The following is a 22,908-nucleotide window of genomic DNA, read 5'->3' on the forward strand; positions in this document are numbered from 1 at the left end:
TGAGTTAAGGAGACACACAAGGGGTCCCTTTATAAGAGCTCAGCCTTCTGACCTAAACAAATTACATCTCACGACACTGACACTGTTGACCAATGTGACCAAAAGCCAGGCAGTAATCTTCAAGAAATTAGGAAAAGTGGTAGAGGATGGGGACACATGAAACTGTCTTAATTTTTAAAAAGAAAAATAAGGTAGGTTCTGGAAACAACAGACTCATCAACTTGATGTTGACTCACAGCAGAGGAATCCTAAAATAGTTTAATGGAGCAGTTGGTGAGCATTTAGAAAATAAAGCAGCCAGCACCAATTAACCCACCAGCGGTTCAGTAAAAACGAGGCAGGCCAAGCTGATCTCATTTTCTCTTTTGAGAGCATTGTGAGACAGGCGGAGCAAGGAAAGGCAGACATGTCTTGATTTCTGCCTTTGGAAAAGTTCTTCCTGGTGTCCGGTGGATAAAGGGTTAAAAGTGGGCTATATTAATGTACAGCTTTACCAAGATGTAACATATTGAATAACTAAACCCAAAGGAATCGAATGGCAGCTGCCAGATTCCATATTTGGCCCTCCCCTAATGAATATGTATCAACAAGATTAACACTTCAGAAGAAAAGTTTACCAACTCTGTAGGTGACACCAGGCTAGGAAGGAGTGCTCATCTACTGGATGCAGAATCATGAATCCAAAGTATCTCAGCGGGCAGCAATGATGCAATGAAATTTTAAATTCAAGTAAAAAAAAAATTAACTCAACAAAATTCAAATTTTAAAAAAATCTGATAAAAAATTCAAATCCTACACTGTATAAATCCTTGGATACAAATAGAGGGCGGGGTCTCTGGAAACAAGACAAGCGACATAAAGAAATAGACTCTTGAGAAAAGACCAGCACCTATCGAAGAGGAAGAGAGACTTGCCTGACACAGTTCATAGGAAAAGACCTAGAAGTTATGAAGAAAAGTGGGAAATGGAGCGTGAAAACCAGACTACTTCCCTGGGGGATGTGCGTGAGAACTGCCTCCAAATATCTGAAGGGCTGTCCTCTGAACGAGAAATCAGACAAGCTCACATCTCGAGGTGAGACCCCCCCCCCTTCAGAGGTCATGAGGACTAAGACTTGGACTCTGGAAAGACATTTCTTATCATTTTTACTATCCAAAAAGAGGATGAGCTGCTGTTGAGGTAACGAGGTCTCAGCTGCACGACCCAGCCAGACGGAGTGGGTGCAGACACACTGAGGGTTTAAGACATTGGGTGTCCATGCTGAGGAGGACATCATGTAGCTTATTCCCTTACCCGCAATACCCATGACGGAATGAGGAGGGCAGCATGGTGTGGTGGTGAAAATCTCCGCATCAGCGTGCCCACGTTCAAATCCCAGCTCTGCCACTTGCTCGCCATGTGAGCGCAGTGACTTTGAGCAAGTTCACTGACACTCACACACACACACACACACCCGGGAACAGGGGTTCCCCATCCGCAAAATGAGGATGATAGGAGCTTCTACCCCCAGGGGGCTGCTGTGAAGGTGGACTCAATGGCCACACTGCATCCAGAACAGTGTCTGGGGGTAGGCAATGCAAAACAGAGCTTGCAATTGATTCTGCCATCTTTTTTACTGCTCTGAAGATTCCTGGTCACCGAGCCTGGGCACAGTGTGTTATTCACCTGAGCAGACAGGAGAGTATCACTAGAAGATGAGAAACGGGGTGTACGTGCCTAGGGAGCACTATAACATAGAGAATAGCACAGCAGGGAGCAAAAGGGAAAAGCCAGAGACGTCTCTCCTTGTGCAGGGACCCATGTGACTCCTAAAGCCGGCTCCCACTGGCAAACATTTCCATCCCCAGGTCCCCCTTAAGATGCAGGCTTCTGCCCTGTCTCTGTGGTCAGCAAGAGTCTGGGGTCTAGGGAGCAGCCTCGGCAGAGGTTGCCATTGGCTTCTCAGGCTCCTCTCCCAGATCCATGATCCGGATGGCATTTTCCTTCTTGGAAAGCCAGAAGGCAGGGTAGACCGGCTCTGAAAACTTGCACTCAAACTTGTGAATCAGAATCATGGCCTCGGGCTCTACCCCGTAGAAGGAGAGGATCCCCCCCAGAAAGTCCACGTAGATCCCCAGCCTCCGGAACGGGCTGGCTTTGAGCAGGGTTTCCGTGTCGCTGTGCCAGGCTGTGAACTCCTTCCCGTTCCAGTGGAGGCTCCAGGAGAAGTTGTTTCCAGAAATGCAACCGTTGCGCTCCTCCCCTTTCCGGTCGATGCCTTTGCAGGTCAGGCCAACGTAGGTGCCCGCCCCGGAGATCTCCACCTCGAAATAATATCTGTGCAGGTAGAGGCTCTGTTGGGACAGTACCTGCCGCCAATGCACAAACCTGCTGGGGAGGTCCGGGTAGGGATGCTCCCAGGGCGTGGTGTTGGTGACCCTGCGATTGTCCTCCTGCAGCCGGAGATACCTGTGAGCTGTGTCCGGGTCAAAGGAGATGTCACACGCATCTGAGGGGATACGGAAGAATGGCGGGGAGGCAGGTCAGGAACGGACAGCTGCTCTGGACAGAACTCTTTGAACCCAGCCTGCCTCCCAGCTATGAGAAAACATCTCTCTCCTCTTCTCTGTTTACCCCAGGCCTCTGCTCCCCCCAGAAAAGAGGTGGGCGAAAACCAGAGAACAGAGAACACAAGTCACTCACTCAACTTCTTTCCTTTCTGAAGGTCCAATTGCTTGGCATTGACCATGTGATTTGCGGAATGGAATCAAGAAATAAAACCGACTGATTGAGTCATTCATTCATTCGACAAATACGTATTGAAAGCTGGGCACCGTTCTTCTCGGTGTTGGCAAGGGCTTGTGGAAATAGGCACTCATATACCCACACTTGAGTCTTTCTACTTTTTTTTTTTTAATTTGACCAATATATAGATAGCATGGTAAACTCTCAACCATTCCCTCAAACATATTGTCTTCCCAATCCCAGGGAAGAAAAAAATAATGGCACCTCCATGCCCCCCATTGCTGGAGTCACACTAAAGTTATTTTGGAAATTTCTTTGCTCCCATCCTCACCACCCGCCCCCCACGCACACACACACACATACACACAGGTAGTCTCAAGCCCAATAGATCCCACTTCTGTCCCAACCACTGCTTCACCCCCAATCTAGTCCAGAATCATACAATAGGCTCCTTGCTGGCCATGCTGCTCTGTCTTGACCCTCTTCAATCCCTTGTCCACCACAGAGCCGTGGAGCATGTTTCAGGGTGTAGGCTAAGGTAAATCATGTCACCCCAGCTTCAAGACCTTAGATGGTGCCTCTTGGCCACAGAATAAAGCAGTGACCCCTCACCCCAGCCTGCACAGCCAGGCGTGACTGGCCCTTGCCCGTGTCTCCAGCTTTGTCTCCTGCCCTCGGGCCCTTGATGGCCATGGTCCAGCCATCCTGGCCTCAGAAGCATGCAACACTGAGCCCACTTCAGGGCTTTAGCACAGACCAATCCCCCTGTGACATGATCATCACCCTAACCTGAGCCTGGGGGATTCCTACTGATCCTTTCAAATTGTAGCTAAGGGTCCATGTCCTCAAAGAGGCCCTCTGTGACTTTCCACCACTTTCTCTCAGAGCCTTCTGGCTTCTTAAGCGTCATGGTACTGCACCCAATGTGTATAATCTATTTATTTGTTTGTTTCATGCCTGTCTTCCTTCTAATCTATAATCCACATTTCACATGGGACTCGATCCTGGGCTTCTAGCTCAGAGAGGATGTTCAGTGTATATCTCCCCAATGAATTAGCATATTCGAGCCTATTTAAAATCCATTAATATAAAAAATTATTTTAGATTAACCCAGAGTTTTCCAAACTCCTTTGTGTCTAGGTAAGGAACATTCTTTTTTTTTTTTGTAAGGGAAATTCTTAGTAGTCAATGAGACCACTGTAGAAGGGAAAAAAGGACACAACAATCTAAGAAGTTAAAAGGAAAAATGAAGGAGTGCCTGAGTAGCTCAGTCGGTTGACGGTCCGACTCTTGATTTTGGCTCGGGTCATGGCCTCCAGGTAGTGAGATCGAGCCCTGTATCGGGCTCTGTACAGAATCTGCTTGAGATTCTCTCTCTCTCCCTCTCCATCTGCCCCTCCCCCAGATCTCTGTCTCAAAATAAATAAATAAAATCTTAAAAAAAAAAAAAGGAAAAATGAATGTGAACTGAGGACCATAAAAAGGCATATAGGTGCTCACTTTGGCAGCATCTATACTAAAATGGGAATGATACAGAAATTAGCACGGTCCATATACAGAGGTGACATGCAAATTTGTGAAGCATTCCATATTTCTAAGGCAGTCAAAGGTACAAAGTTCCAGCTGTAAGAGAAGTCCAGGGGATGCCATGTACAGCATGGTGACTATAGTGAACAATACCGTATTGCGTATTTGAGAGTTGCTAAGAGAGTAGATCTCAAAAGTTCTCCTCATAAGAAAAAAGAATTTTGTAACTATGTAAGGACATAGGATGCTAACCAAACTTATTGTGGCGATCATTTCACAATATATGCAGATGTCAAATCATTATATTGTACAAAGTTATCTGTCAATAATATCTAAAAAAATGTGTCTTAAAAGGCATATTTTTTAAAGATTTTTTTTTTTTATTTGAGAGAGAGAGAATGAGAGAGAGCACATGAGAGGGGGGAGGGTCAGAGAGAGAAGCAGACTCCCTGCCGAGCAGGGAGCCCGATGCGGGACTCGATCCAGGGACTCCAGGATCATGACCTGAGCCGAAGGCAGTCGCTTAACCAACTGAGCCACCCAGGCGCCCCAAAAGGCATATCTTTTAAAGATTTATTTATTTATTTTAGAGAGAGAGAGTAGGCACGAGGGGATGTAGGGGCAGAGGGAGAGAAAGAGAAGCAGACTCCCCACCAATCAGGGAGCCTGATGAGGGGCTCAATCTCATGATCCTGAGAGATCATGACCTGAGACAAAAATCAAGAGTCAGACGCCTGAACGACTGAGCCACCTAGGCACCCCAAAAAAGGCATATTGTTAAAACTGTCTGCAGCTCTATGTTTCTAAAAGTTCCCAACAATATCAGTAGCAGACTTTTACTGACCAACTCCTTTGGCAATCCTTAGCATCCAGATATTGAACAATAATATTCTCATCTAAGGGGAACCAGGACTTCTTGGCAAGGAGGTGACTCTATGTCTTGGGACAAGAAAATCAGAGTGGGTCTGGAATATTCTGTTGGCACCAGAAAGCAACGATATTTTTCAGAATTTCAAAGGCAGAATGTCAATGTCTAAAGGAGAAAGAGTGGTGGGGGTGCCTGGGGAGCTCAGTCGGTTCCAAGCGGCCGACTTGTTTTTGGCTCAGGTCATGATCTCAGGGTCCTGGAATTGGCCACACATCAGGCTCCGTGCTCAGCAGGAAGTCTGCTTAGGACTCTCTCTCTCCCTCGCTTTCTGCCCCTTCCTCCGCTCTGTCTCTAAAATAAATACATAAATCTAAGTAAAAAAAAAAAAAAGCTTTAAAGGAGAAAGAGAGGCTCCCACGGGTTAAATCGGCAATTTGAGCCATACGACTTTGACAGGTCAAACAATCGGATTCTAAGTTGTTTTTTTTTTTTTAATTTGACAGAGAGAGACACAGTGAGAGAGGGAACACAAGCAGGGGGAGTGGGAGAGGGAGAAGCAGGCCTCCTGCTGAGCAGGGAGCCCGATGCAGGGCTCGATCCCAGGACCCCTGGACCATGACCTGAGCCGAAGGCAGACGCTCAACGATTGAGCCACCGAGGCGCCCCAAACAATCTGATTCTATAAAAAGCTCAAAGTTCATAACAATACCCAAAGAGACAAAGTTAATATCAGGTATGAAAAAAGACCTCTGTGATGCCAAAGAAGATAGGTTATAATAGAATATATTTCATTTTTATCTTAATGTCAAGAATAAAGGGTGTTTGGTTTCTTGTATTAATCTGTTTATAAAAATACAAATGTGCTTCTGTCAGGAAGCAGGAAAGAATAAATAAAGGAAACTATGTGTAATTGAAGAGGTCCTGAGAAAAAGTAGGAGCTGGGGCAAAAACAGGAAACAGTCCTCGGAACCCGAGGCTCCACGTAAAAACTGGAGAAAAAGGGGGTCCAGCCGTTAGCCAACCAGTGGTCACCCCCAGAAAATAAGCAGTAACAGGATTCAACGGCATGTTCCAAAAAGATTAATCCGCCAAATGTCATAAAAATGAGCCTCAACTGCATAGATGCAGTCCTGCCTCATCCTAGAAGATGAAAGCATGAGGACTGGTTATGTACTGATCGGAAACACGGTGTTTTAAAACATGCTAACAGACCAGGTCAGTACCACATAATGACAGGACAACAGGTTACATAATTCTGGCCAAGCCAGACTTAAAAGGAAGTCATCTGGTAACTAGCCAGGAGCTCCCAAGTGCCAAACTCATGAAAGACAGACTAAGGGACTGGACCCAGACGGGGGAGACTAAGGAGGCAGGGAAACATCTGTGATCTTGGATCAGACTTGGGGCCAGAAAAAGGACATTGGTTGGCACGCTTGGTGAAACACTGGGTAATTCTATAGATGAGTTAATAGCAATGAAGGGATGTTCATTTCCTGGTTTTGGACGATGTACCGTAGTTATATGAAGTGTTAGCGTTCGAACAAGTCAGATGAAAGGTATACAAGAATTCTGTCCCTATTTTTTCAATGTCTTTGTAAGTTTGAAATTGTCTCAAACATGAAAGGTAAAAAAAAAAAAAAAAAAAAAATTAAATATCCCATTTAGGGAGAGACCTAAGGTTGCAAGAGCCTGAAACTTACAGGAAAGACGGTGATCTTGTTCCAGTGAGCATTACGCTGACATCAGTTAAGTGGGTAAAGGAAGCTGTTTGCAACTTACATTGGAGGAACTGTTGCCTGGTGCTGGGCTCAGGTTTTGAGGTCCAATACTTGCGCTCGACAACAGTAGACACTTGAGTGCTGATATCATACTCCTCTAGAAAATCAGAGAGTTACAAATGCATACCTGTCCAGGTGGTCAGGAGAACCTAAGAAGCAGGACTTTCTAGCCACTCTTCCCTGGTCTCCCTGGGGGAAGAAAGGGCTGGACTCTATAGTCACATCAGAGAGAATCATGCTCAATGCATTTCTCCATGGGTGAAACAAAATACGCTGGAGAACGATCCCAAACTGACTTGGATCTCACTTCAAAGTACAGGCATTAGCAACCTCGGAAACTAGTCAGAGAAATTCGAGCCAACGGCGGGATGTAACTAACTCAACTTCTCTGGGTCTCAATCATGAAATCAAATCATCAAGGTAAGTGTCCATTAGCCGCCGGCCTGGCCAAAGGATGGCTTTGAAGATGAGCCATTCCCCCTGATTTCGCCCTCCCTCCCTTAGCTCTTTCACACACTGAGAAACACACATTCCATAGCCCATGGCCCAGACAGTTTTCCTCACCTTCCTTGGAGAAATCCTGGAGCTTCTCCTTGTAGTTCTGCAGCAACTGGATTAAGTGCACCGTGGAGTCTGTGATGACCCTGCGGACGCCCAAGAGCTTGTCCTTGAGTCCGATGTAAACACTAGGGAAGGCACTGTCCTCAGTGTTCTTAAACTTGCAGTACTCCTACAGGAAAGGAAACATGGCAGAACTTGCCTTCATTTCTGAATTTCTGAAACTGGACTACTCTCATTACCACACTGCCTGCATCTGTAAAATGGGTTAATGGTAATGTGCCCTTCACAAAGCAAGCATATGTAACATGACTGGCTCAAGACCCAGCAACACAGAAAGTATTTTTTTTTTTTTTTTTTTTTTTTTACAGTGGGCTTTTAAAAATCAAGAGACACAGGTGCCTGGTGGCTCAGTTGTTGAAGCGACTGCCTTCGGCTCAGGTCATGATCCTGGAGTCCCGGGATCGACTCCTGCATCGGGCTCCCTGCTCAGCGGGGAGTCTGCTTCTCCCTCTGACTCTCCCCCTCTCATGCTCTCTCTCTATCACTATCTCCCTCAATAAATAAATAAAAATCTTTAAAAAAAATAAAAATCAAGAGACACATACAAAAAATAAACATAAAAAAATAAAAATAGGGTGCCTGGGTGGCTCAGTCGTTAAGCATCTGCCCTTCGGCTCAGGTCATGATCCCAGGGTCCTGGGATCGAGCCCCACATCGGGCTCCCTGCTCAGCCGGAAGCCTGCTTCTCCCTCTCCCACTCCCCCTGCTTGTGTTCCCTCTCTCGCTGTCTCTCTCTGTTGAAAAATAAATAAAATCTTTAAAAAATAAAAATCAAGAGACACACACACACAGAAATTAAAATTTAAAAATCAAAATCAAAATCAAGAGACCCAAGAACAAGAACACATTGTATGCCAACAGTCCAAATAGCAACAGTAACATTCCTGCTACTTTCATTCCTTCAGGACTTTTTTTTCTTTTTTAGAGTTTTTCAGAAAGATTTTATTTATGTCTTTGAAAGAGAGAGAGAGCATGAGAGGGGGAAGAGGAAGAGGGAGAGGTGGAAGCAGACTCCCTGCTGAGCAGGGCCCCCCCCCCCAACATAGGGCCCTATCCCAGGACCCTGGGATCACACTCTGAGTAGAAGGCAGGCACTTAACCGACCGAGCCACCCGGGCACCCCTCTTTTTTAGAATTTAAACACAAGTCACATTATAGAAGGGAGGAGTGGAGGAACAGGTACAGCACTAGGAAGACCCATGAACAGATCCTCAGACAAGAATGCTGCCTTTGCCAATTGTTACACTGTGCTTTAGAGTTTGAAAAGTGCTTTCAGGTAGATAAGCATATGAAGTTGCTGAAGCTTCAAAACAAGGCAGTGATCAGGAAAGGTTGCTTTCAGATGCAACACAGTGTCAAAGCCCAAGCATTGCAGGGCAGACTGGATAGAGCCGAAAACTTAGCAATGGAAAGAAAACTGTACCAAAATGGTTAGGCAATTTAATGGAAGAGAAGAAAAGGGCCAACCCAGGGAGTTGATAGAAAGATAAACATTTTAACACTGCATATAGATTTAGCGCCATACCTGAGAAAAGTGATATTTTAAATCAGTGGGGGGGAAAATTGGTTATTCAATACGTGTTGTCATTTCAACTGGCTCACGATTTGGAGAAGAAGTTATCTTTCTATGTGAATAAGTTATCTTATAGAAAAATACGTTTTAGGGCGCCTGGGTGGCTCAGTTGGTTAAGCGACTGCCTTTGGCTCAGGTCATGATCCTGGAGTCCCAGGATCGAGTCCCCCATCGGGCTCCCTGCTCAGCGGGGAGTCTGCTTCTCCCTCTCCCGCTCCCCCCTCTTGTGCTCTCTCACTCTCTCAAATAAATAAATTAAATTTAAAAAAAAAAAGAAAAAGAAGTTTTATACATATTAAAGTTTTTAAGTTAAAGTCCTAAAAGGAGAAAAGAAAAAAGAAAAATTATATATGTCCTCTTTGGGGAAACTCATGATGTGGGAAGCCAAGTATTTGTTCACATTTTCTTTGTTTTGATATTGAAAAGCAAGGGAACTGACAGAAAGAGGGACATTCTTGTATTTTTGTCTGTCATTCTCTGCCTGCTTCTTTCTCTCATTAAAGGGTAACTATGGTTGTTTTGGGTGGTAGGAGTATGGATGATAGTTTTCCTTCATCTTTCCCTGTGTTTTTCAAGTCTTTTTTCATAATGAACATTTATGTTTGTTGTAACTAGAGGGGAACTTTTTCAAAGGTGCAAACAAAAAAAAAATTATTTGTATTTAGGGATATTAGAGCTGAAGGAGCCTTGAAAGTTATTGACTCTGGGGGTGCCCGGGTGGCTCGGTCAGCTAAGTGTCTGCCTTTGGTTCAGGTCATGATCCTGGGGTCCTGGATCAAGCCCTGCGTGTTGGGCACCCTGTTCAGTGGGGAGCCTGCGTCCTCTCCCTCTGCGCCCTCCCACCCCCGCTCATGCTATCTCTCTCTCTCTCAAATAAATAAACAATCTTTAAAAGAAAGAAGGAAGGAAGGAAGGAAAGAAGGAAAGAAAGAAAGAAAGCTATTGACTCCGACCTGATTGTCTGATAAATGAGGAATCTGAGACCCAGAAAGTTTAAGTGACTTGGTTAATAACTACCCAGCTATCTAGTGACAGATCTGGGATGACAGGATTTACACCCGATCCCTGCAAGATTACATATCCTTCAGATCTGGCCCTACTGGCAATGTGGCTTAGTGTATAAGGACTTGCCCTGTAATGAAAGGTCTCTGCCGCGGGGCCTTCTCCATCAACCAGCTACACACGGTCCTCTCTGAAAGGCAAGAGGTCTCCAGCCTCACCCCTGCCAGGCACACTGACCTCAGCTCCTCACTCCCCCACCTGAAACCCTCCACCTGCATCCATCTTTGCTTCCTCACCTCCATCCCTAAGTGCCCAGCAGCCCACGCCCCATCCTGGTGAAAGCGCCTTATTCCCCAAGTCAGTTGTGCTCTCTGAAACCTCTCTAGCTGTGCACAGGCTATTCTCTCTCTTTGGACATGACTTACCTCCCATAACCTGGTTCCAACCTCCCACTCTGGGAAGTCTGGCCTTCCCCTCCGGGGTATTCCTGTACTCTGCTAAAACCTGCTTCTGTCTGTTCCCGTGGCTCCCCGTGCACCCCATTTATCAAAGAGCAGTTCCATTCCCACATTCCCCACATTTGCCACAGGCCTAGCCCAGTGAGGGTGCTCCCTGACTCCTGGCCTGGATGCCTCTGCTTCTGCCCCTGCACTCCCCCCTCCCCACTACCCACCCCCGCCCCCTCACCTCCAGGAACAGGACAGTGTTGCTGAGGGCAGCAATCCTCTCCAGCTCATGCTTGCTCTTCTCCATCTGTGCGCTCCTATGCTCCAAGTGCGTCCTGATGCTGTTGGCCTGGCTCAGAGCGGCTTGCTCCTTCTCCTCCAAGAAGAGCATCACATCGGCCTGGGCCTTCCTCATGGCAGCAAACAGCTCCCCAAACTGCTCCTCGGCCACCACCTTCACCTCTGACACGGACAGCTGGTGAGGGAGGGGGCAGTGAAGAAAAGGTTAGCAAGGCATGCAATGTTTTCTCCCTCTCCCTCTGCGGGAGCTCAGCACACAGGACTGTAAACCGGAGGAACCCGTAAGTTAGGAAGCAATTTTCTATCATAAAAGGAAAATTTTGGGGCGCCTGGGTGGCTCAGTTAAGCATCTGCCTTCGGCTCAGGTCATGATCTCAGGGTCCTGGGACGGAGCTCTGCATCGCATGGCATCGGGTTCCCTGCTCAGCGGGGAGTCTGTTTCTCCCTCCCTGAATGCCCCTCCTCCCACCCGTGCCCTCCCTCCCCCACCCTTCTCTCTCAAATAGATAAATAAAAAAATAAATATAAATAATACATAAATAAAATCTAAAAGGAAGATTTTATTCTCATATGAACCCTGGGATCCTGAAAAAACAAAAAAAAAAGGGATTTACTCTCCAGGGCGAATTTACTTAGTTGCCATCACCAACTTCATCTCTCATACATTTCTGAGACCACTGGCAGCTCTGACAGTCCGGGGTTACGATTCAAGTGTCTGAAATCAATTCTCCCACCAGGGAAATGCATGTACTCAGTACACTCGATAGCTATCTTTCTTGCGGGACATTAATAATTTGGCTTCTTTGCACAAATTGGTAGCATGAATTCGCTTTCTCGGCATTTTATTACATCAGGTTAAACTGCCCACCGAGTCCATCAGAACTGAAAGTTACCTAAATACGGTGTCTCTGCCAGGCACAAAATGTTTTAGGGTGTGGGTAGGTGGCCATGGCCCCTGAGCGTGGCAGGACCCACAGACCTGTGCAGGAGGAATGTGTTGTCCAAATAAAATAGAAAGCAAAGTCCGGGTGATAAACCCTAACGGTTTACATGATGCCATTTTATGCATGTGCACGTGTACTTTGCCCTTTCACAGGACGAACATCCTTTTTTTTTTTCTTTTTTTTAAAGATTTTTATTTATTTGAGAGAGAGAATGAGAGAGAGAGAGAGAGCACATGAGAGGGGGGAGGGTCAGAGGGAGAAGCAGACTCCCCGCCGAGCAGGGAGCCCGATGCGGGACTCGATCCAGGGACTCCAGGATCATGACCTGAGCCGAAGGCAGTCGCTTAACCAACTGAGCCACCCAGGCGCCCAGGACGAACATCCTTTATACCTGCCGTCAGTCAATATCATGTTTATAACATCAATCCAAGTGTAAATGCTTTTCCTCTGTCCTTTGGTAGTCCTTAAGGACCGGTGCTGACAGTTCCCTCGGATACTTCCAGTTTAAACTTCATCTAACCATCTTGGACACACTTTCCCTTGCTCACACTCCCTTCACCTCATCCCACAGCCCAGAGTTTGTTCTCTGCCTGCCTCAGTCTCCCCCACTGTCGCCACCCACACCGATCCCATCTGAGAGCAATCCGAGCAACCCCTCCAGATGCTGTTTTCTGATCCTCCTTCCAAGAGCAAGGGCTAGCCCTGGGCATCCACAAGGAGCCCAAATACCAGACACCTCAGAGGCTGAGGCTGCTAGGGCACCTCTGTCCCCTGGCAGGAAAGATGGGGAGGGAAGGAAGAGAATAAGGGGGGCCTGGAAAGGAAAGGACTCAGAAAGGATGGCACTCTGGGCCCAGGGCATGTGAAAGCCTTAAGGTTTAGAGGGAGATAGGAAGAAATGATGACTCCAGGTAGCAGGACCTTTGCTTGGCTGCTCAGCCAGGGCCCCAGAATGCAAGCCCACAAGAATGGTGGTGGTCCATGGTGGATGAATGGATGGTTGGATGGAAAAATGGATGGATAGATGAATGGATGGAAGGAAGGAAGGAAGGAAGGAAGGATGAATGAATGGTTGGGAAGAATCATTCATGGTATGCAAAGATGCTCCTGCTGACTCATTACCATAACTTAGGTGTTTTGCATTCTTTTTTTGGTGATGGTTTGGCTTTCCACTAATGAGAAGTATTTGTGGAACTGTTTGGGTCTACTTAGAGTTTATATGGAAAGTGGCCATAAACCAGAGAGACTAAAACCAAGTAGCATGGCACACCAGTGGCTTTATCAAGTTACCATCCACTAATCGAGCAGTTCTCCACTCTTTTCTCTGGCTGCCAGGACACAGGGCTGGTGACACTCACACGCAAAACACCCTCCTATGAGAGGAGAAGCCCAAACTCTGCATGATTCCTAGATTTCTAGCTAGATGCCCCCTCTACTCCTCCCCACATGCCTTTTCCCTGGCCAAAAAAGCATATGCAAAGTGGTGGCCCAGTCTTTGATCTGCTGGCAAAGGAGAAAGGAGTGGGGGAAACAAAGCAAGGGGCATCTTTACTGGGGGCAGGGAGATGGGTAGAGACTCTCTACATTGTCATTTTCATGCCAACTGCCCCATCACCTGTTGGCTTCTGTGAGGATGGCTCAGCTGAACAGAACTGGAAATAGGGCGCCTGGGTGGCTCAGTTGGTTAAGCAACTGCCTTCGGCTCAGGTCATGATCCTGGAGTCCCGGGATCGAGTCCCGCATCAGGCTCCCTGCTCGGCGGGGAGTCTGCTTCTCCCTCTGACCCTCCCCCCCTCATGTGCTCTCTCTCTCTCAGTCTCTCTCTCTCAAATAAATAAATAAATAAATCTTTAAAAAAAAAAAAAAAAAAAGAACTGGAAATGAGCTGGTAATGGGGACTAAGTAAGAAGGAGGTGGGAGAAATTGCCCAAATTCCTCAGGCCCAGACCCAGAAGAGCCCATGGAGAACAGCACCTGTCATGTAAGTGCCCAACATTACATTTGTCATCCCTGACGCATCCATTTTCAAAGACATCCATCCGGAATAAACATATTGGCAGCTGTGTGACACAGCTCGGAGCAACACAATCAGATAAGGAATCGGGCCACCCCCACCCAGGAAGCTCCCTCTTTCAGAATTCCCTGGGGGATCTAGATATATGACCCCTGGAGTGACCCTGCTTCTTCCCGAGCCCGAATTCCTGCTCTTATGCTTTAAATAAGCCAACTAAGAATGTGCCCATAAAAACCTAGACACCCACCTTCAACCCCAATAAAGGCAGACCCCAGGTCTGTACTTTCTCCCTCCCTCTCTATCTGCGACCTTGCGATGTGGCTGCGGCCCTCGGGCAGAGTTCTGTGCCCTCCAGGACCTTTGAGTAATAAATCTTGTTCTTCAAAATGCCCTGAGAGTTTCCTGCTGACATGGGTCCTGCAATCACAAGTTTCTCATAGAAGCACAATACCATGAGGCTGAGAAGCAGGAGTCTAAAGAGGGACTTCAGGGTCCACATCCCTTCTCTTCCACCAAGGTCCTCAAGAGGAAGGGTGATGGAAGGACGCTTCAACTGATGTTGGTGGGTTGACTCTTCCACTGTCAAATGTGACCTCTCGTTCCTAAACTGTTTCATGGAGAAATACTTGCTCCTTGCATGTAAATGCAATAAGCAAAGGATATTATTCCTCCCCAAATAATGACAAATAAAGACTAAAGAGGTGAGGGGCCACAAGGATATCAAGGTATCGAAGTTAATGGTTTAAAGAGATTGAGGATGGTGCACATGCCTGTAAATGTCCTGAGTTTCTTAGGTTGAGGGAGCAACGATCCCAAGTTCCTGTTTCATCAATCTGGGGGCCCCAGACAAGTCTTGTCATCTCTCTGTGTGTTCATGTCCCTTGTACATGTTGGCTATTGTGATAACTACCTCCCCAAGTTACCACACAATTATGAGAAAAGCTGAATAGGGATCCGAGTGTTTGAAAAATAAAGGGCTAGAAAAGAGGTAGGAGGTTCCATGTGGTTCTCTAGATTATCTTGAGCCTGGAAATGAACAATCTCTGAAGGTTTACAAGACTTTGAGGGGACAACTATTTTTCTTCTTTCCGTAAGATGATGTGGGTGCAAAAGACGTGTTGATCTTTCACACTTAGGTAGTTGTAAACACTGAGAAGGAGGAAATTAAGTTGAAATGGATATATGTATCAGATATGGATGGATGGATGGACGGACGGATGGATGGATGGACGGACAGACAGACGGATGGATGGATGGATGGAAGGATGGATGGGTGGAAGAATGGATGGATGGAAGAATGGATGGATGGATGGGTGGATGGATGGATGGATGGATGGATGGATGGATGGATGGATGGAAGGAAAGATGGATGGATGAATGGTTGGGAAGAATCATTCATGGTATGCAAAGATGCTCCTGCTGACTCACTACCATAGCTTAGGTGTTTTGCATTCTTTTTCTGGTGATGGTTTGGCTTTCCACTAATGAGAAGTATTTGTGGAACTGTTTGGGTCTACTTAGAGTTTATATGGAAAGTGGCCATAAACCAGAGAGACTAAAACCAAGTAGCATGGCACACCAGTGGCTTTATCAAGTTACCATCCACTAATCGAGCAGTTCTCCACTCTTTTCTCTGGCTGCCAGGACACAGGGCTGGTGACACTCACACGCAAAACACCCTCCTATGAGAGGAGAAGCCCAAACTCTGCATGATTCCTAGATTTCTAGCTAGATGTCCCCTCTACTCCCCCACACATGCCTTTTCCCTGGCCAAAAGAGCATATGCAAATGTAAAAACAAGAATGCTGCTATTACAGGGCAGATCTTGCTCCTACTCTGTATCATTAAAAAGTAAATCACTTGCCATTTTCATAGTAAAATTTCATAGCAAGACCTGACAGCGATGTGAGGGTTAGGGTTAGGCTCATATCTCTACCTACAATTCTCATTTGCCAAGAAACCCCAAGGAGCCCATGGACACGGAGGCTGGGCCTGTGACCCCACGTCCCACAACCCCAGATGGGCCTGGCTGAGCCTGCAGCAGCAGCTCAGGTGTGCTGGTACACGGCAGGTGACCCAGAGCAGACTTACCAAAACGGATTTGTGATTGGCTTGGAGCCTGGCGATGGCGTTTTCATTCAACCTGAGTTTCCGCTCCAGCTCTAACTGGGTGTCCCGAAGCTCAGCCTAAGAAGAGGGAAGAATGGCATTAAGGAGTGCGCACAGAATGTCCCCAGGAGTGATGGCGCTATCCGCTCCTCTTGCACGGAAAGGAGAATTTGACCTTGGGAGCTGCCTCAGAAGCCACCTGGAGGGCCCTAAATGGACACAAAGGGTCAGTTGTGTGCCAACACCTCCTGGGGCTGAACTCAGCATGATCGGCTGAATATACCCTGAGTTGTGCGGCTCTGGTCATCCCTTCCAGCATTTAGATGGATTACCTCCTATCACCCTGACCACACCCATGTTAGCTAAGTACCGTTATCCCCATTTCACAGATGATACAATCAAGCCACCTAATCAAGGTCACACAGTTCAACAGTGGAGTCCAACCCAGCCAGTCTGCCCCCAAAATAACCTAACAAGCTGGAGCCAAGGGCGGGGACCCCAGCTTTTCTACTTAGCAGCTGATCCTTTGGAAAAATCTACTTAACGTCTCCAGACTTCCATTTTTTCACCTGTGAAATGGGGATAACTAAAGCACCCAACCCATGGGGTTTTTGTGAGGATTGAATGAGATAGCGTGTGTTAATGCAAACTTGCTCCAGAGGCTGGAACACTGTGTGTGCTCTACCAACATCAGCCATCATGGGGGCCCTTCTTCTTGGTTACTGCTACTGATGAGGGAGCAGAAGGCTAGCTGAAGACAAAGCATAAGCTGACACCCTGCAACCTCCCCCCCACCCCCCACTCCTAGGTGGGACCTGTGTGACATTCTTCCAGGGATCTCCCAACTATCTTAATATTAATACCTTGCTAGAGGGGAAAACGACCTTGACAATAGTGAGGGCTCAGGTATCTTGCAGGCCGGTCCTCTTTAGCACATGAAAGTTCTTTTGAAACCTCTCTTTTACTTACTTCCCCCCAACTCCCAAGTATATCATCACCACTCCTCAAGATCCCAGGGCAGCAGCTCTTTCTGCCCACGGGTCCTGTCCCCGTGCTTTAGTAAACCACCATTTTTGCACCAAAGACGTCTCAAGAATTCTTCCTTGGTCGTCGGCTCCGAACCTCACCCCATCGAAGCTCACCTATATTCCAAAACCACATTACTACCATGGCTGCTTTGCATCACACGCTCACGACTCCCGGAGGCAGGCAGAGTTGGCCCTCCAGGCCTGGGCAAGTGCCTGTCTGAGAACCTCAGGTTTGCCTGCTCTGACCCCACTACCTTCTCCACCCTTCCCTTTGGAGACTCCCTAAGCACCTTCTGCCAAGAAGTGTGCCAAGGCATGAGGCCTAAACCTTTGCAGCCTTCAAAGGCCCTCCAAGGGCATGAGTCAGCAAAAAAAGAAAAGAATAGCTCTAAAGGCTTTCAATAGGTCATATCAGCATCGGAAGCTGCATGTTTGCACCCTGAGCGAACTCGGAGGGCATCAGTGGTCTCTGCTTTTTCCCACCGAAGCCTAGGGGGAATTCCAGGCCCCCTGGTGAGGGTAGCCCAGGTGGGTGGCTCACTCTGCAGAAGGCAGGTAACTTCTTAGTTTTGTTTTGTTTGGCTCAGGATCTGGGGTGCTGACTTGGAGCTGAGGGAGCTCTGTGACCCCCACCCCCACCCCTGAAACCTGTTTGGGAGTAAGGGGAGGGTCTGGCCTATTTGGGGGCAGTCGTGGAAGGGGGGAAGGAAAAGGGGGAAATGTGAAGTGCTTGTTTAAAGGTGGTGAAGGGCACAACCGAACCCACCCTGGCAAGGGTCACGGGCAGCCCCAGCAGGATCCAGGGCCATGGGGAGACTCCCAGGGAGTAGCCAGGGAGGGGGCACTTTCCCTTGCCTGTAGATTGCCATAAAAGGAGAAAAGGACTCCTGAGTACCTAATGGGGACCTCTCTGAGTGAGTCACCCCAAAGGAAGGCACTCCGGATTACTACAAGAGGTGGGGCCGCTTTGGGACACCTGTATCTCCAGTTATTCCTGTTCCTAGAAGATGACAGGATGACTCGGGCTCTGGCTTTAAGGTTTCCCAAGATACTGACTATACACATGTCTCAGGCCAGGGTGGACTCAGCACAAAAGCAGGAGAGTGGTGCCAATGAAGGCAAACAGCCCTGTATTGAAGGGCACGGTTAACTGCTCCCCAGAGACCCGTGAATACCTGCGGCTTGCAGAAACTTGGCTCCTGCTCTACAAGAAGACTGTGTCCCCAGGATGCTTCCAGTCCCGAATCTTCTGGAACTGAGGCTAAGGCTGAATGTAGTGTGACCCATGATCTAAGATAGATCTTCCCACCTCCAAGAACCCTGCCCTGCCCTCACTCCTGCTGACAATTCCCTCCTGGACCATGTAGTTCTGTTGCCTCAGCCCTTGGGCACTCCAGGGAGCCATGGAACTTGCCTTGGCTTCCTCATTCAAGTCCAAGCTCCCTGAGGACAGACAGTGTGGTCTTACACTGAGCCCATAGGAAGGAATCGATGATGTCTGATAAGCTGGAGGAAGAACAGGAAAAGAGCCACGTGCACTTCCAGGGTCAGAACAAACAAGGAAATGGCCAAAGGAGTCCAAGTTTTATCAGGCACTGGATGCGTGCAAGCACGTACACAGCAAGGCCAGCTAATCTGAAAAGCAAAGAGGCCTTAGGAAGCTGACCTGGGGCAGAGAGAAGTCCCCATCAGGAAGAGCCGGGATCTGGTAGACCAGCAGGATAGAACATGTATCAAAGAACACCCACTTCCCAAAATCCAGAGGTTCTGCCCACTGGCATAGCTAGAGACCAGAGAAGCTTCAGGAGGGGCTCCCTTGGTTAACTGAGAAGTAAGTGGCTCTGTGGATCTGATGCAGGATCTCAGCTGCTTTGTGTCCTTGTGACTGACACTGCCATTTACATTTTCCTACAACAACATGCCTGCTTGAGTCATTAGCCCTTCGGTGAGTCACTCCAGTAGGGTGGGGCTAGCTGACGGGGATATGAGGCTTCTGGAGCCTTCATTATGCCTAGTAAAACTTTCACAATAATCCTGATGGCATCTGCAGTCTCATCGAGTCACCGTGTCTTCTGGGCTGGTCTCTTGGGCTCCTTGCAAGAAATCTTTTGGCTCCTAAGATTTGGCAGAGCCACCTAGAGTGTGGCTGCACTTACGAAGGAAACTTGCTCTCTGAGCTGAAAACAAGGACACAGGAAAGAAATGGCGGAGAGCTCTCTTAGGCAGAGCAGAAGGGCGGAGGTTTTGAACTGGGGTCCTCACCAAAAATCTGGGGTGTGGGGCTGTTGGATTGTACCTGTGGCCATGATTGCTTTTCAACACCAAAAATAGCTCTGGAGCCCCTTACCCAGTTTTATGTTTTAGCTTACACAGCTCTCCCCGAGGATGCCTGAATTTAGGGTTCCATATATGCTCTGCTCAACTCTTCCTGCTCAGAATTACAATTACCCTAACCCTCTGCCATGCAGCAGTTTACTCTGTGTTTAAAATCCATATTGTATCCATGCCAGTCTTAGTAGCTCTACTATATGTGTGGCGGGATTTTGGTACCAAAAAAAAAAGTAATGTTATAATTTTGTGATCTTAGGGTCCTTCACCCATGTTCCCCGTGTAGGGTGGCTTTCCAAAAGCTTCCATTCTTCACCCCATGACTTAGTTGTCTGTTGGAGTTTGGCAAAATGTGAAGATAAAAAGAATTGCCACCCCATAGTAGAGTTATCTGAGGAATGAGAGTTACCTGAATGAGAAAATCCACAGAAAGCATTTGGCACAGGGCAATGCTCAAGGGGGACGATTTTGCTCAACTCTGTCGAACTTTTCCCTTTGACCTGTCCATCTGTTGATACAGAGCCTCTCCATGGTTACGGAAGAGCATTATACTGAGCCTCATCCTGGTTATGAGTGGCAGAGAATTGCTTTCCTGACAGGACATTTCCCTGATGCCGGAAACACTGGAAAAAGTTGACAAGTGGCTCCCTGCGCTGGGAATGGTGACTCATTGGCATCTGGAATACAGAGATTTCCAGAACAATGGCCACTAACACTGGATAAAATCTGTGCCTAAGAAAGGACATGGAGGAGGGGCCCTGGCAATTAAGTGCCCTTCCCAGAAAGTCCTTCCCTTTGCTGCCCAGGAACCTTGGACAGAGGACATTGGATACAAGGCTCCCGCCCTGTGCAGTGCAAATAGGGAGCTGCTGACGGGATGAACATAAGGAATGTGGGACAGAAGTCAACAGCAATGCCCTACTGAGGAGAAAAAAAAAAAAAATGCTCCTGAAAAGTCAAAGTATGAGAAACAAAGAATACAAAGGAGCTAAATCCATTCCCAAGAACTTCCCCATGCTCTCTCTGCTTTAGGGCAAAGAAAAGCTGGTTGTTCTAGAAACAGTTTCCCTATCTAATGGGAATAAAATTACAGGCTCTGAGCATGGTGTTTCTTAGTCCCTCCTGGTACCTCTATCTGATGAGGAACTTCTATTTTCCCGAAGTTAAGCCGTCCTTGGACATTGTACCTGGAGGTAAGTTTTCAATTCTAGGCTACCTCAGCATTTTTTTCCAAGCTCTCAGATTTCACTCTAGAGGAGCACTTGCTACTGATCTCCCGCTAGGGGTAAAGGGGAAAAAGAGAAATTGGGCAAAAGGTTTGACTTTTTTCTCTTGAGTTTCTGCCAAGGCTTCCACTTCATTAATTGCCACACAGATCCAGCCAGAAGGAGACGTCACTGCCCTAAGCCCCAGAAATCTTGCACCCCACACCCCAACACGCATCCGTCACCTAAAGCGGAGTGACAGATAGGAAGCTAGCAAGAATGAGGTGAGACAGGCACACACAGAGTAAGGATAGGGACAGCCGGATACAGGTGGGAGCAGAGTGACCCACTTCAGTTTCTAAAGCCAAGTGCAATAGATATTTACCCTGGACGGACAGCCAAGTGCTAAGGCTAAAGTGCTTGTCAGGACAGTGAAGTCGGGGAGCCTCAGGAGCTGCGGGGGTGGTCCAGCCTCTCCCTGGGCATGCCATCTCCGTCCCTCCCTCTCCTGGAAGGACCCCAGCACTCACCTCCTTGTCCCTGCGGGCAGCATCCAAGGAGACCGAGGCGTGGCCCTTGTGCTCGTCCTGGCCACACTCCTCGCAGATGCACTGCCGGTCGGGGCGGCAGAAGGCGACCAGGGGGCTGTGGTGGGCAGGGCAGGTGCGCAGGTCCCGGTCCTTCACAGGCTCGGTCAGCTGGTGGCTGTGCAGTTTGCTGTTCTCCTGGTGAGGCCGCAGGTGCTCCTCACAGTAATTCACCATGCAGGTCAGGCAGGACTTCACCGCCTTCACCCTGCCAGTCCCGAGGCAGAAATCACACAGGATCTCTGCCTCCCCCTCTACGTCAGGACCCCCCTGCCCTGCAGAGCCGCTGCCCTGTCCCTCTGTCTCCTCCTGAGAGCTCCCCCGGGAGCCCACGTCCTCTTCTTCAACCGGGCTGCTCGACCCAGAGTCTGGGCTGACAGTGGCCAGAGGGTGAGCGGCGATCCCGGGCGGTGGCCCTGGAGCCATCAGATCCAACTCAGCCATCTGGAAGCCTGGCGCCCGAGCCGTCCTTCCTCTGCCCCTTGGCCCCGGATCTTGTGCGGCCCAAGCCAGGCTAGAAAACCACGCCTAAATGATTGCAGCTGTCACGGGAGTTAACTGTTTCCGCCCTCCCTCCCGGAGGAAGCTCAGTTAATCATTACTCAGTTAATCATTTCTTGGATGGCCGCCGACTACCGTGATCACAAGGCAGCTAGGTTCCTCGGGCTGAGGACAGCTGCTCACAACGTCTCCCCAGGGGCTCAGGCCCCTCCTCGGGTCCAGCCCCGAAACTTCTATTCCTGCGTGAAATCATTCACCCCGTAGGCTGAGCCGAAGACCACGTGGTTCGGTGGCTGCTCTGGAAAGAATTCGAGATTCCCGAGGTCTGCCTTAAAAAGCCTGCGTTGCTTTATGGGGCTTCACGGGCTACATTTTTTTTTTTGCCTTTTTTATTTATTTTTTATTTTTTATTTTTTATTTTTTTTATTTATTTGACAGAGAGAGACACAGCGAAAGAGGGAACACAAGCAGGGGGAGAGGGAGAGGGAGAAGCAGACTCCCAGCTGAGCAGGGAGCCCGATGCGGGGCTCGATCCCAGGACTTTGGGATCATGACCTGAGCCAAAGGCAGATGCTTAACGACTGAGCCACCCAGGCGCCCTTTTTTTGCCTTTTTTAAAGGGATCTAAAATGTAAGGACTTCAGCGATAGGGCAGCCCTTCGTCCCTTCCCATCTCGTAGAACTGGACATGAGGCCATCTAGGAAAAGGAGGATACATGCCCCTGACCCTGACCTTGTCCATACCACCTTCTTGCAAATGGGTGTTCAGGGGGATCAGAGGATCAGGGAAGAACCTGTCTCCTTCCACATAAAAGCTCCATTCAGGGGTGCCTGGGAGGCTCAGATAGTTAAGCGTCTGCCTTCGGCTCCGGTCATAATCCCAGGGCCCTGGGATCGAGTCCCGCATGGGGCTCCTTGCTCAGCGGGGAGCAGCCTGCTTCTCCCTCTGCCTCTCTCTCTCTGTCTCTTATGAATAAATTAATGGGGGCGCCTGGGTGGCTCAGTTGGTTAAGCGACTGCCTTCAGCTCAGGTCATGATCCTGGAGTCCTGGGATCGAGTCCCACATCGGGCTTCCTGCTCGGCAGGGAGTCTGCTTCTCCCTCTGACCCTCCTCCCTCTCCTGCTGTCTCTCATTCCCTCTCTCAAATAAATAAATAAAATCTTTAAAAATAATAATAATAAATTAATTAATAAAATCTTAAAAAAAAAAAAAAAAAGCTCAATTCAGACAGCTCTCCCGGGCTACGAGTCCCGCGTGGTTCCTAGAAAGAGGTGTGTACCAAGAAACAGTCCCTTTGCCCACTTAATAAGGTGTCTGGACACAGTGTTTGAGTTTCTTTGTGCTACCATAA

General features: G+C 48.1%; 1 protein-coding gene and 1 non-coding gene across 2 annotated transcripts; one reads left to right on the forward strand and one right to left on the reverse strand.

Annotated features, from left to right (window-relative positions):
• Positions 1 to 185: 185 nt before the first annotated feature.
• TRIM16 (tripartite motif containing 16) lies at positions 186 to 21,775 on the reverse strand. Its single transcript, XM_045889815.3, has 6 exons — positions 20,998 to 21,775; positions 15,889 to 15,984; positions 10,781 to 11,014; positions 7,462 to 7,627; positions 6,899 to 6,994; positions 186 to 2,488 (listed from the first exon to the last, which is right to left on the reverse strand). The coding sequence occupies exons 1-6, from the start codon at positions 21,496 to 21,498 to the stop codon at positions 1,905 to 1,907; spliced, it is 1,677 nt and encodes a 558-aa protein (XP_045745771.1). The 5' UTR covers positions 21,499 to 21,775; the 3' UTR covers positions 186 to 1,904.
• Positions 4,217 to 4,320, forward strand: LOC123854870 (U6 spliceosomal RNA). The gene has a single exon (XR_006793416.1). It is a non-coding gene; the product is annotated as a U6 spliceosomal RNA (small nuclear RNA).
• Positions 21,776 to 22,908: the final 1,133 nt, after the last annotated feature.

This window comes from Mirounga angustirostris, unplaced genomic scaffold (assembly GCF_029215605.1).
Source record: "Mirounga angustirostris isolate CCGP_5_RB_7025 unplaced genomic scaffold, mMirAng1.0.hap1 SCAF_17, whole genome shotgun sequence".
Classification (NCBI taxonomy): Eukaryota; Metazoa; Chordata; class Mammalia; order Carnivora; family Phocidae; genus Mirounga; species Mirounga angustirostris.

Coding starts and splice junctions, on each gene's coding strand:
- TRIM16 (XM_045889815.3), bottom strand. CDS start 21,498: ATGGCTGAGTTGGATCTGATGGCTCCAGGGCCACCGCCCGGGATCGCC. Junction 6,995..7,461: donor CCAGGATTTCTCCAAGGAAG/GTGAGGAAAACT, acceptor CTGATTTTCTAG/AGGAGTATGATATCAGCACT. Junction 2,489..6,898: donor CAGGCAACAGTTCCTCCAAT/GTAAGTTGCAAA, acceptor GTATCCCCTCAG/ATGCGTGTGACATCTCCTTT.